Source organism: Tribolium castaneum, chromosome 1, assembly GCF_031307605.1.
Source record: "Tribolium castaneum strain GA2 chromosome 1, icTriCast1.1, whole genome shotgun sequence".
Classification (NCBI taxonomy): domain Eukaryota; kingdom Metazoa; phylum Arthropoda; class Insecta; order Coleoptera; family Tenebrionidae; genus Tribolium; species Tribolium castaneum.
In genome coordinates this window covers 6531551-6546801 of record NC_087394.1, presented here as the reverse complement: position 1 = coordinate 6546801, position 15251 = coordinate 6531551, and the positions used below count along the sequence as shown (strand labels likewise).

The 15251-nt window shown below is 27.0% G+C and overlaps 1 protein-coding gene across 2 annotated transcripts in view; it reads left to right on the top strand.

Moving 5' to 3' along the window:
- LOC655115 (uncharacterized protein) overlaps window positions 1-15209 on the top strand; it is a 53029-nt gene extending 37820 nt beyond the window's left edge. For both annotated transcript variants that reach the window (XM_064359483.1, XM_064359481.1), the window contains 3 exons: window positions 2026-2665; window positions 14773-14908; window positions 14968-15209. In XM_064359483.1, the coding sequence (XP_064215553.1) occupies window positions 2026-2665; window positions 14773-14908; window positions 14968-15100 (909 nt within the window). In that variant the 3' untranslated portion in view covers window positions 15101-15209. The remainder of the gene's footprint in view (window positions 1-2025; window positions 2666-14772; window positions 14909-14967) is intronic.
- The last annotated feature ends 42 nt before the right edge of the window (window positions 15210-15251 follow it).

Here is a 15251-nt window from a genome sequence, read left to right as displayed (position 1 = left end):
AATGACAAAACATTTTTCTAATTCGTCGCAACGTTTCGACACTTTGAGAGGTTGACATACAGTTGCACTTAAAAATTAAAGTTTGACGTATAACAGCTTATTTCTCTTGGTTTAGAATATTTCTACAATTTGAATTAATTAATAAAATGAAAGATAAATTTAAAAAAAAAATAATTTCAGGTTCAAAAACGATCTAAATTAACTGAAATTATGTAAAATTTGTATAAAATACGAAAAAGTTTGGTGATTTTGCAGCTAATTGTAACGAAAGAAAAAACCTAGTGTTAAACAATCGAAAACTGCAAAAATCAGTTAAAAAACAGTTTATTTTTTCCCAACTTTGTTGATTTTTCTGTTTTGTTTGAATAAAATTTTGCGAAATATTTTTTTCTAGCTAAAAAAAACGTGCCAAACACCCAAAAAAAGAGAAAAATCATGTAATTTTCGACTTAATTTAGTGATTATTTACTTTATTTTAGCGAAATCTCTAAACTGTATCTCTAATAAATCGTATAATTTCGACCAAATGTTGTGGTTTTTCTGCTTATTTTAACGAAATTTCGCTCGAAAACAAGGTAAATTGAAAGAAACTAACATATCAATGTGTGTTTTGACAAGTTCTTGACAGGGTCAAAAAATAAGATTACATCAGGAAAATTTTAGTATAACTGGTTGATTTTTTTTGTCTGCTTTTGACGAATTTTTACGACATAATCGTGTTTCTAGCTGTAAAAAGTACTGAAAAAAGGCAAAAATGAGGTAATTTTGCACTGGTTTCGGTCAATGGACGTATCATTTTTATTTTGGATGACTGGCTATATCATGAATGATCATTTTACGAGTTCTACATGTGAAAAATGCAATCAATAATGCATATTCTGCTACGAACTCGATTATAAAAAAATTGGACTTCTTTACTTTATTCGTCCTTTCAAAAAATTGCAACGTTATTAGTTATTTAGTGATTGAGATCGGTAGATTAAAATCATATTCATTCCGTCTTTTGATAGAACACATGATACTTAATTGTTTCTAAAAAAAAACAATTTATGAGTTTTAGTGATTAATTATTAATTATTTAATTAATGATTAAATTAAAGTTGTGTGAAACACTCTGTGCACTGGAAGTTATTTTTTTTCTAATGATTATTTTTTATAAAATTATAGGTTGAAGTTAACAAATATGACTATTTCATCAGAGAAACAAAATTGATGAAAATTTAATAATAATTTATTTAAATAAAAGGAAAAAAACTATGGACTATAACTTAATTTTAAAAAGCTAAGTTAGGCTTGTTATCTGTTATTTAACTAAAAGAATCTCAAGCAAATGCTTTGTTATTTACGAAGGGCGTTTTATGGACACGATATTTTCAACAATTTTGTTTATTTTATTCACATTAAATACTTTGCTATTATTTATATTTCGTCCTACATTAGACTGATTGAATATTTGTGTAAAAAATGTTATTAAAAAATAAATATCTTTTACCTATTAAACAGGAATTATAAATTTCAAGTTGAACCCACAATTTCAGACATTTATTAAAATTTAATTACTGAAAACTCGTTTCGCAAAACAGCTTGCCATCTTCAGTCCAAAAAACTAATTCTTATCTAACGAATATTATATTCGTATATAATAGGTATGTTGGCAAAAATAATTTTGATAACTTTTTCAATTTTATTACAGTGAGTTAAACCAGATATTCGTTTACTAATTAATAATAATACTAATAATTTATTTGTGGCAGTAAAATAGTTTACAATATAATTAGTTACAACAAGAAAAAAAAATACGATAACAAAATTAAAATTATATACAGTTGTTCCTACCACAAATTGGACCAAAAGGCAGCAAAGCTAATCAAGATTTTGGTCCAGACAATAAGTGAGAAATAATAAAAAACAAAAATAAACAATGTGATTGAAAAAAAAATAAAAGTATATAAAAGTATATAATAAAAAAAATTTTGTTTAAAATTTTAAAATAAAACTACATTTTGCATTTTTATTTGTTTTCAGTTGACGGCCCTTGTAACCGGCTTAATGACCCGCCTCTGGTGCCACAAACCCGACCCCGCATTTGTAACAATCTTAAGCACCTTAGGCCCTTTAGCCTGCTTCGAGAGCCTACTTAGTTACCACGGCAATGAAGTCGACATGTGGGGCGACATGTCTGTAGCAATCGAAGATCTTCGAACTGTCATGTTCACACTAGTCCGTTGTCCAAGTCCCTCACTTGAACCCCAACCAACTCCTAAAGTAACAGGAAGTCGAAACTCCCTCACAGTCTCACTTCCAGTACCTGATGCTTTATACAGTCTGATACCAAGTCGGCAAGTGCTTTCGTTCCACGTTACTCCGGTATTTTTCAATATCGGAATTAACGAAATGGCAACGTTGGCCGAAAGTTTGGGAGCCACAAGGGCACAGGAGGCTTCAAATATTGATAATTTTGATCGAATCAACGAGTATTATATTAGATACCGGAAATTGAATATTCCGGAAACGGGTGATATGACAAATGGAAGGGTTTCGTGTTCGCCACAAATGAAATCTTTGTCCGAATTGATGGACGATTTGAAGTCGTTGGTTCATAGTGGGAAGTCCAAAAATGTGGACATTCTACATGTGGCGTCGCAGATTTGTCGACAAATGAAAGGTAAAAGAAAATTTAATGTAGTTTCCTACATTACGAGCCGAAACATTGGTATCAGTGGCATATTTTCAAAAAAACAGTCCAAACTTCACAGTCCAAAATTATCAAATTTGATTTAAATCTTTCCAAAAATCACGAAAATAATCGCTTGTTAAAATCCTAAAGAAAAGCAAAATTGTTGATTTTTTTGTATGTTTTTAGGAAATTTTACAAAAAACCTATGCATTTATTTCAAATATGTTTTCACACGCCTGTAAAATAAAACTTGTTGTTTATCGGCTTATTTTTAAAGAAAAACACTCAAAAATATATCATTTTCGATTTGTGATTTGATGTTTGGGCGTGTTTTTGGTTTAAATACGAACTGAAGCAAGCGAAACAATCTAAAATAACTTTTATTTATTTCTAATTAGTTGTTTCTTTAGCTAGTTTTAGCTAAATTTTGCGGAATAATTTTGGAAGACTTAAAATTGGTAAAAATAACAAAATGAATTCACGACCAAATTTTAAGGTTTTCGACGTATATTTTTTGTAATTTTTGCATATAGAGGCAATATTTTGTTATTAAATAAAAGAGTTTTACATTTAAAAACGAACTAAAGCCACGAAACAATCAAATTTCGTTCTAATTTAGTGATTTTTCAGTTGGTTTTAGCAAAATTTGTTGAAAAAAATTACTTTTACCCAAAAAAAACAGAAAATATAGAACGTAACTAGACAAAAAAAAGTATGAATTTGTTCAAAAAACGTTTTTTTTTTTAGTTAAAAATGGTAAAAATAACAATCTGACAGAATTCTCGACCAAATCTTCGGGGTTTTTGATTTTTTTCTCATGAAATTTCTCTCAAAAATCGTGTGATACTGGCTTTAATAACACATTTTTTGCCTAATTCGCTAAGTTTTTGTATTGTTTTCGCAAAATTTGGCCAATTAATTGATATTTTAAAAACTAAAAATACAGCGTGGTATCAGTGGCATATTTTCAAAAAAATTATAATCACCCAAAATAGCCCAAACTTCACAGTCCAAAATTGACAAATTTGATTTAAATCTTTCCAAAAATCACGAAAATAATCGCTTGTTAAAATCCTAAAGAGAAGCAAAATTGTTGATTTTTTTGTATGTTTTTAGGAAATTTTACAAAAAACCTATGCATTTATTTCAAATATGTTTTCACACGCCTGTAAAATAAAACTTGTTGTTTATCGGCTTATTTTTAAAGAAAAACACTCAAAAATATATCATTTTCGATTTGTGATTTGATGTTTGGGCGTGTTTTTGGTTTAAATACGAACTGAAGCAAGCGAAACAATCTAAAATAACTTTTATTTATTTCTAATTAGTTGTTTCTTTAGCTAGTTTTAGCTAAATTTTGCGGAATAATTTTGGAAGACTTAAAATTGGTAAAAATAACAAAATGAATTCACGACCAAATTTTAAGGTTTTCGACGTATATTTTTTGTAATTTTTGCATATAGAGGCAATATTTTGTTATTAAATAAAAGAGTTTTACATTTATAAACGAACTAAAACCACGGAACAATCAAATTTCGTTCTAATTTAGTGATTTTTCAGTTGGTTTTAGCAAAATTTGTTGAAAAAAATTACTTTTACCCCAAAAAAACAGAAAATATAGAACGTAACTAGACAAAAAAAAGTATGAATTTGTTCAAAAAACGGTTTTTTTTTTAGTTAAAAATGGTAAAAATAACAATCTGACAGAATTCTCGACCAAATCTTCGGGGTTTTTGATTTTTTTCTCATGAAATTTCTCTCAAAAATCGTGTGATACTGGCTTTAATAACACATTTTTTGCCTAATTCGCTAAGTTTTTGTATTGTTTTTGCAAAATTTTGCCAATTAATTGATATTTTAAGCACTAAAAATACAGCGTGGTATCAGTGGCATATTTTGAAAAAATTATAATCACCCAAAATAGCCCAAACTTCACAGTCCAAAATTGTCAAATTTGATTTAAGTTTTTCCAAAAATCTCGAAAGTAATCGCTTGCTTAAATCCTGAAGAGAAGCAAAATTGTTGATTTTTTTGTATGTTTATAGGAAATTTTACAAGAAACCTATGCATTTATTTCAAATATGTTTTCACACGCCTGTAAAATAAAACTTGTTGTTTTTCGGCTTATTTTTAAAGAAAAACACTCAAAAATATATCATTTTCGATTTGTGATTTGATGTTTGGGCGTGTTTTTGGTTTAAATACGAACTGAAGCAAGCGAAACAATCTAAAATAACTTTTATTTATTTCTAATTAGTTGTTTCTTTAGCTAGTTTTAGCTAAATTTTGCGAAATAATTTTGGAAGACTTAAAATTGGTAAAAATAACAAAATGAATTCACGACCAAATTTTAAGGTTTTCGACGTATATTTTTTGTAATTTTTGCATATAGAGGCAATATTTTGTTATTAAATAAAAGAGTTTTACATTTATAAACGAACTAAAACCACGAAACAATCAAATTTCGTTCTAATTTAGTGATTTTTCAGTTGGTTTTAGCAAAATTTGTTGAAAACAATTACTTTTACTCCAAAAAAACAGAAAATATAGAACGTAACTAGACAAAAAAAAGTATGAATTTGTTCAAAAAACGGTTTTTTTTTTTTTTAGTTAAAAATGGTAAAAATAACAATCTGACAGAATTCTCGACCAAATCTTCAGGGTTTTTGATTTTTTTCTCATGAAATTTTTCTCAAAAATCGTGTGATACTGGCTTTAATAACACATTTTTTGCCTAATTCGCTAAGTTTTTGTATTGTTTTCGCAAAATTTGGCCAATTAATTGATATTTTAAAAACTAAAAATACAGCGTGGTATCAGTGGCATATTTTGAAAAAAATTATAATCATCCAAAATAGCCCAAACTTCACAGTCCAAAATTGTCAAATTTTATTTAAATCTTTCCAGAAATCTCGAAAATAATCGCTTGCTAAAATCCTAAAGAGAAGCAAAATTGTTGATTTTTTTGTATGTTTATAGGAAATTTTACAAAAAGCCTATGCATTTATTTCAAATATGTTTCCACACGCTTGTAAAGTAAAACTTGTTGTTTTTCGGCTTATTTTTAAAGAAAATTTGTTGTAAAACAAGTTATGTCGAATGAAACACTCAAAAATATATCATTTTCGATTTGTGATTTTATCTTTTGGTGTGTTTTTTGGTTTAAAAACGAACTACAGCAAGCGAAACTATGTAAAATAACGTTTTGCTGTTTCTTTAGCTAGTTTTAGCTAAATTTTGCGAAATAATTTTTGGAAGGCTTAAAATTGGTAAAAATAACAAAATGTTCTTTCGAATTTACGACCAAATTTTGAGGTTTTCGACGTTTATTTCACGATATTTTACTCAATGATATACTAAATCGAGTTGAATAAACAAAATAACATTAATTAATTTGTAATTTTTGCATATGTAGGCAATATTGTTTTATTTAATAAAAGAGTTTTACATTTAAAAACGAACTAAAGCCACGAAACAATCAAATTTCGTTCTAATTTAGTGATTTTTCAGTTGGTTTTAGCAAAATTTGTTGAAAAAAATTACTTTTACCCCAAAAAAACAGAAAATATAGAACGTAACTAGACAAAAAAAAGTATGAATTTTTTCAATAAACGGTTTTTTTTTTAGTTAAAAATGGTAAAAATAACAATCTGACAGAATTCTCGACCAAATCTTCGGGGTTTTTGATTTTTTTCTCATGAAATTTCTCTCAAAAATCGTGTGATACTGGTTTTGATTACACATTTTTTGCCTAATTCGCTAAGTTTTCATATTGTTTTTGCAAAATTTTGCCAATTAATTGATATTTTAAAAACTAAAAATACAGCGTGGTATCAGTGGCATATTTTAAAAAAAATTATAATCATCCAAAATAGCCCAAACTTCACAGTCCAAAATTGTCAAATTTTATTTAAATCTTTCCAGAAATCTCGAAAATAATCGCTTGCTAAAATCCTAAAGAGAAGCAAAATTGTTGATTTTTTTGTATGTTTATAGGAAATTTTACAAAAAAAACCTATGCATTTATTTCAAATATGTTTCCACACGCTTGTAAAGTAAAACTTGTTGTTTTTCGGCTTATTTTTAAAGAAAATTTGTTATAAAACAAGTTATGTCGAGTGAAACACTCAAAAATATATCATTTTCGATTTGTGATTTTGTCTTTGGGCGTGTTTTTGGTTTAGAAACGAACTAAAGCAAGCGAAACAATCTAAAATAACTTTTATTTATTTCTAATTTGTTGTTTTTTTAGCTAGTTTTAGCTAAATTTTGCGAAACAATTTTGGAAGGCTTAAAATTGGTAAAAATAATAAAATGTTCTTTCGAATCCACGACCAAATTTTGAGGTTTTCGACGTTTATTTCACGATATTTTACTCAATGGTATACTATATCGAGTTGAACAAACAAAATAACATTAATTATTTTGTAATTTTTGCATATGTAGGCATTATTTTGTTATTAAATGAAAGAGTTTTTCGTTTAAAAACGAACTAAAGCCAGGAAACAATCCAATTTCGTTCTAATTTAGTGATTTTTCAGTTGGTTTTAGCAAAATTTGTTGAAAAAAATTCTTTTACCCCAAAAAAGCAGAAAATATAGAACGTAACTAAACAAACAAAAGTATGAATTCGTTCAAAAAACGTTTTTTTAAGAGTTAAAAATGGTAAAAATAATAATCTGACAGAATTCTCGACAAAATCTTCGGGGTTTTTGATTTTTTTCTCACGAAATTTCTCTCACAATTCGTGTGTAACTGGTTTTGATTACACATTTTTTGCCTAATTCGCTAAGTTTTCGTCTTGTATTTGCAAAATTTTGCCAATTAATTGATATTTTAAAAACTAAAAATACAGCGTGGTATCAGTGGCATATTTTGAAAAAAATTATAATTATCCAAAATAGCCCAAACTTCACAGTCCAAAATTGTTAATTTTTATTTAAATTTTTCCAGAAATCTCGAAAATAATCGCTTGCTAAAATCCTGAAGAGAAGCAAAATTCTTGATTTTTTGTATGTTTTTAGGAAATTTTACATAAAACCTATGCATTTATTTCAAATATGTTTCCACACGCTTGTAAAGTAAAATTTGTTGTTTTTCGGCTTATTTTTAAAGAAAATTTGTTGTAAAACAAGTTATGTCGAATGAAACACTCAAAAATATATCATTTTCGATTTGTGATTTTATCTTTTGGTGTGTTTTTTGGTTTAAAAACGAACTACAGCAAGCGAAACAATGTAAAATAACGTTTTGCTATTTCTTTACCTAAATTTTGCGAAATAATTTTGGAAGGCTTAAAATTGGTAAAAATAACAAAATGTTCATTCGAATTCACGACCAAATTTTGAGGTTTTCGACGTTTATTTCACGATATTTTACTCAATGATATACTAAATCGAGTTGAATAAACAAAATAACATTAATTAATTTGTAATTTTTGCATATGTAGGCAATATTTTTTTATTTAATAAAAGAGTTTTACATTTAACAACGAACTAAAGCCACGAAACAATCAAATTTCGTTCTAATTTAGTGATTTTTCAGTTGGTTTTAGCAAAATTTGTTGAAAAAAATTACTTTTACCCCAAAAAAACAGAAAACATAGAACGTAACTAGACAAAAAAAAGTATGAATTTGTTCAAAAAACGGTTTTTTTTTAGTTAAAAATGGTAAAAATAACATTTTGACAGAATTCTCGACCAAATCTTCGGGGTTTTTGATTTTTTTCTCATGAAATTTCTCTCAAAAATCGTGTGATACTGGCTTTAATAACACATTTTTTGCCTAATTCGCTAAGTTTTTGTATTGTTTTCGCAAAATTTGGCCAATTAATTGATATTTTAAAAACTAAAAATACAGCGTGGTATCAGTGGCATATTTTGAAAAAAATTATAATCACCCAAAATAGCCCAAACTTCACAGTCCAAAATTGACAAATTTTATTTAAATCTTTCCAAAAATCACGAAAATAATCGCTTGTTAAAATCCTAAAGAGAAGCAAAATTGTTGATTTTTTTTGTATGTTTTTAGGAAATTTTACAAAAAACCTATGCATTTATTTCAAATATGTTTTCACACGCCTGTAAAATAAAACTTGTTGTTTTTTGGCTTATTTTTAAAGAAAAACACTCAAAAATATATCATTTTCGATTTGTGATTTGATGTTTGGGCGTGTTTTTGGTTTAAATACGAACTGAAACAAGCGAAACAATCTAAAATAACTTTTATTTATTTCTAATTAGTTGTTTCTTAGGTAGTTTTAGCTAAATTTTGCGAAATAATTTTAGAAGACTTAAAATTGGTAAAAATAACAAAATGAATTCACGACCAAATTTTAAGGTTTTCGACGTATATTTTTTGTAATTTTTGCATATAGAGGCAATATTTTGTTATTAAATAATAGAGTTTTACATTTAAAAACGAACTAAAGCCACGGAACAATCAAATTTCGTTCTAATTTAGTGATTTTTCAGTTGGTTTTAGCAAAATTTGTTGAAAAAAATTACTTTTACCCCAAAAAAACAGAAAATATAGAACGTAACTAGACAAAAAAAAGTATGAATTTTTTCAATAAACGGTTTTTTTTTTAGTTAAAAATGGTAAAAATAACAATCTGACAGAATTCTCGACCAAATCTTCGGGGTTTTTGATTTTTTTCTCATGAAATTTCTCTCAAAAATCGTGTGATACTGGTTTTGATTACACATTTTTTGCCTAATTCGCTAAGTTTTCATATTGTTTTTGCAAAATTTTGCCAATTAATTGATATTTTAAAAACTAAAAATACAGCGTGGTATCAGTGGCATATTTTAAAAAAAATTATAATCATCCAAAATAGCCCAAACTTCACAGTCCAAAATTGTCAAATTTTATTTAAATCTTTCCAGAAATCTCGAAAATAATCGCTTGCTAAAATCCTAAAGAGAAGCAAAATTGTTGATTTTTTTGTATGTTTATAGGAAATTTTACAAAAAAAACCTATGCATTTATTTCAAATATGTTTCCACACGCTTGTAAAGTAAAACTTGTTGTTTTTCGGCTTATTTTTAAAGAAAATTTGTTATAAAACAAGTTATGTCGAGTGAAACACTCAAAAATATATCATTTTCGATTTGTGATTTTGTCTTTGGGCGTGTTTTTGGTTTAGAAACGAACTAAAGCAAGCGAAACAATCTAAAATAACTTTTATTTATTTCTAATTTGTTGTTTTTTTAGCTAGTTTTAGCTAAATTTTGCGAAACAATTTTGGAAGGCTTAAAATTGGTAAAAATAATAAAATGTTCTTTCGAATCCACGACCAAATTTTGAGGTTTTCGACGTTTATTTCACGATATTTTACTCAATGGTATACTATATCGAGTTGAACAAACAAAATAACATTAATTATTTTGTAATTTTTGCATATGTAGGCATTATTTTGTTATTAAATGAAAGAGTTTTTCGTTTAAAAACGAACTAAAGCCAGGAAACAATCCAATTTCGTTCTAATTTAGTGATTTTTCAGTTGGTTTTAGCAAAATTTGTTGAAAAAAATTCTTTTACCCCAAAAAAGCAGAAAATATAGAACGTAACTAAACAAACAAAAGTATGAATTCGTTCAAAAAACGTTTTTTTAAGAGTTAAAAATGGTAAAAATAATAATCTGACAGAATTCTCGACAAAATCTTCGGGGTTTTTGATTTTTTTCTCACGAAATTTCTCTCACAATTCGTGTGTAACTGGTTTTGATTACACATTTTTTGCCTAATTCGCTAAGTTTTCGTCTTGTATTTGCAAAATTTTGCCAATTAATTGATATTTTAAAAACTAAAAATACAGCGTGGTATCAGTGGCATATTTTGAAAAAAATTATAATTATCCAAAATAGCCCAAACTTCACAGTCCAAAATTGTTAATTTTTATTTAAATTTTTCCAGAAATCTCGAAAATAATCGCTTGCTAAAATCCTGAAGAGAAGCAAAATTCTTGATTTTTTGTATGTTTTTAGGAAATTTTACATAAAACCTATGCATTTATTTCAAATATGTTTCCACACGCTTGTAAAGTAAAATTTGTTGTTTTTCGGCTTATTTTTAAAGAAAATTTGTTGTAAAACAAGTTATGTCGAATGAAACACTCAAAAATATATCATTTTCGATTTGTGATTTTATCTTTTGGTGTGTTTTTTGGTTTAAAAACGAACTACAGCAAGCGAAACAATGTAAAATAACGTTTTGCTATTTCTTTACCTAAATTTTGCGAAATAATTTTGGAAGGCTTAAAATTGGTAAAAATAACAAAATGTTCATTCGAATTCACGACCAAATTTTGAGGTTTTCGACGTTTATTTCACGATATTTTACTCAATGATATACTAAATCGAGTTGAATAAACAAAATAACATTAATTAATTTGTAATTTTTGCATATGTAGGCAATATTTTTTTATTTAATAAAAGAGTTTTACATTTAACAACGAACTAAAGCCACGAAACAATCAAATTTCGTTCTAATTTAGTGATTTTTCAGTTGGTTTTAGCAAAATTTGTTGAAAAAAATTACTTTTACCCCAAAAAAACAGAAAACATAGAACGTAACTAGACAAAAAAAAGTATGAATTTGTTCAAAAAACGGTTTTTTTTTAGTTAAAAATGGTAAAAATAACATTTTGACAGAATTCTCGACCAAATCTTCGGGGTTTTTGATTTTTTTCTCATGAAATTTCTCTCAAAAATCGTGTGATACTGGCTTTAATAACACATTTTTTGCCTAATTCGCTAAGTTTTTGTATTGTTTTCGCAAAATTTGGCCAATTAATTGATATTTTAAAAACTAAAAATACAGCGTGGTATCAGTGGCATATTTTGAAAAAAATTATAATCACCCAAAATAGCCCAAACTTCACAGTCCAAAATTGACAAATTTTATTTAAATCTTTCCAAAAATCACGAAAATAATCGCTTGTTAAAATCCTAAAGAGAAGCAAAATTGTTGATTTTTTTTGTATGTTTTTAGGAAATTTTACAAAAAACCTATGCATTTATTTCAAATATGTTTTCACACGCCTGTAAAATAAAACTTGTTGTTTTTTGGCTTATTTTTAAAGAAAAACACTCAAAAATATATCATTTTCGATTTGTGATTTGATGTTTGGGCGTGTTTTTGGTTTAAATACGAACTGAAACAAGCGAAACAATCTAAAATAACTTTTATTTATTTCTAATTAGTTGTTTCTTAGGTAGTTTTAGCTAAATTTTGCGAAATAATTTTAGAAGACTTAAAATTGGTAAAAATAACAAAATGAATTCACGACCAAATTTTAAGGTTTTCGACGTATATTTTTTGTAATTTTTGCATATAGAGGCAATATTTTGTTATTAAATAAAAGAGTTTTACATTTAAAAACGAACTAAAGCCACGAAACAATCAAATTTCGTTCTAATTTAGTGATTTTTCAGTTGGTTTTAGCAAAATTTGTTGAAAAAAATTACTTTTACCCAAAAAAAACAGAAAATATAGAACGTAACTAGACAAAAAAAAGTATGAATTTGTTCAAAAAACGTTTTTTTTTTTAGTTAAAAATGGTAAAAATAACAATCTGACAGAATTCTCGACCAAATCTTCGGGGTTTTTGATTTTTTTCTCATGAAATTTCTCTCAAAAATCGTGTGATACTGGCTTTAATAACACATTTTTTGCCTAATTCGCTAAGTTTTTGTATTGTTTTCGCAAAATTTTGCCAATTAATTGATATTTTAAAAACTAAAAATACAGCGTGGTATCAGTGGCATATTTTGAAAAAAATTATAATCATCCAAAATAGCCCAAACTTCACAGTCCAAAATTGTCAATTTTGATTTAAATTTTTCCAGAAATCTCTAAAATAATGGCTTGCTAAAATCCTAAACAGAAGCAAAATTGTTGATTTTTTGTATGTTTTTAGGAAATTTTACAAAAACCTATGCATTTATTTCAAATATGTTTTCACACGCCTGTAAAATGAAACTTGTTGTTTTTCGGCTTATTTTTAAAGAAAAACACCCAAAAATATACCATTTTCGATTTGTGATTTGATGTTTGAGCGTGTTTTTGGTTTAAACACGAACTAAAGCAAGCGAAACAATGTAAAATAACGTTTATTTATTTCTAATTTGCTATTTCTTTAGCTAGTTTTAGCTAAATTTTGCCAAATAATTTTGGAAGGCTTCAAATTCGTAAAAATAACAAAATGTTCTTTCGAATCCACGACCAAATTTTGAGGTTTTCTACGTAAATTTACCACGAAATTTTTACTCAAAGATATACTAAATTGCGTTTAACAAACAATATAACATTAATTAATTTGTAATTTTTGCATATGTAGGCAATATTTTATTATTAAATAAAAGAGTTTTACATTTAAAAACGAACTAAAGCCACGAAACAATTTAATTTCGTTCTAATTTAGTGATTTTTCAGTTGGTTTTAGCAAAATTTGTTGAAAAAATTCTTTTACCCCAAAAAAGCAGAAAATATAGAACGTAACTAAACAAAAAAAAGTATGAATTTGTTCAAAAAACCAAAAAACATTATTTTAAGTGTTAAAAATGGTAAAAATAATAATCTGACAGAATTCTCGTCAAATCTTCGGGATTTTTGATTTTTTCTCATGAAATTTTTCTCAAAATTCGTGTGATACTGGCTTTGATTACACATTTTTTGCCTAATTTGCTAAGTTTTCGTATTGTTTTTACAAAATTTTGCCAATTAACTGAAAAAACTAAAAATACAGCGTGGTCCCGAAATAACCTACCAAAAAATTCTGGATTATTAGAAACACAGCACAGCAAAATTTAATTTAATTTTCAATGATTTTTATTTCGAAACCAAAAGACTTTTATCAGAAGATATTTTTATGTATGTGTTCCATTCACAGTCACCTATTACTGGATTTTATTTAGCAGGTTATATCGGGACTACTCTGTATATTCAAAAACTTTTTAAAGGTTCAACAATGGATTTACCATTGATATTCGACCGGATTTTTGAGCGATTTATTTTTGACAATTTTTTTTTCCAATTTATTGGTGCATTTAAACAAATATTTTTTAAACAGATCACAATGGGAAATAATAACATGATAAAAATTCATCAAAGTTGTAAATACATTTTTCTAAGAGAAATGATTTTAATTTAGTTTTAAGGAACATTTTAAAGAAATCGAACATTGTAAAAAATAATAATAGCAAAAAATATTGAAAATAGGATACATATAAAAGGTTGAGTTAATATAATAATATGTTAGATTTTATAAAAGCCACTTTACCACCAGTCTTTTAGTGAAACCCCGGCATTTTCTAATGAAAATCTTCTATTACGAATGTTGTTCAAAAATGAGATGAATCGAATAAAATGAAAAAAAAATCAATTTTGATCAATATTTTGATTTTTAGGCTACGAACTGAAGCGAGTGAAACAACCTAAAATAACGTCAACTTGGTTCTAATTAATTACTCGCAATTAGATGATTTTAACCAATTTTAACAAAAAAAATTTAGGAAAAAACCTTCATTTTTGTTAATTCGTTCAATGTTGGGCTTGTTTTGAAAATAAAAACAAAAAATTTGCGACGAAATACTCGTTAGTTTTTTATTCTGTCTGAGCGAAATGTCAGAAACTAAGAATTTAGTTCAAGAACATTCTTAAGAACTTGATGGCAAAAATTACAAAATAAAAGATTTTTAACCTTTTTTTTGGTTTTTGGACTTATTTTTGACGAAATTTTTCTCAAAGAGGAACTAAATCTAGTGAAACAAAAAAATAACATGGATTCCGATTTACATAGTATTATGGGAGTGTCTTTTAACACGATATTTTTTTTGTTTTATTTCTGCTCGGTCTGTGCTCAGTTTAAGTTGGTGATGATTTTTCAGCTAGATTTAACGAAATTATCGAGAAAAACTTTGAATTCAACTGAAAAATACGCTTAAATACTTAAAGATTCAAATAAAACACCATTTTTTATCTAATTTGATGAATTTTTTCCTTGTTTTTTTGTTTTAATGTGAGAAAAAGCCCCGAGCCGAGTAGAAAATTTGTACTTAAAAAGTTTTTTTTTAAACTATTTGTTGTGCTTAGGGCTCCGTTTCACGAGCTGTAAGAGTGCCAAGGACCGAACGGGTATGTCTGTGACACTGGAACAGTGTCGCATTTTGGCGGATGAGTACCATTTGGCCGAACACGAGTTTCATAAAGCGCTGGATTGTATGCGGAGGTAAACTGAAATTATCTACTAAATTGCCAAATAGTTACATACTTAATTTTTTCTTGCAGTGAGGGATGCAGAAGAGAGAACACTTTGAAGAACACGAACGTGAAAAAATATGCATTCAATTCATTACAGTTATTAGCGTTGCCAAAATTGTATCGACCGCCAGCTGGGACCTATGGTTCAGCACAGACATAACTTATGTGTTATTTTATTTACAGTGCCAATATTGTTACAAATTGTTGAATTATTAATGATTTACTTAATAAGTTATTTGAATTTAATATATTTTCACTTTGCTTCTCAAGGTTTTAGAAAAAATAGAATAACTGTTCTGTAAGAACATCCT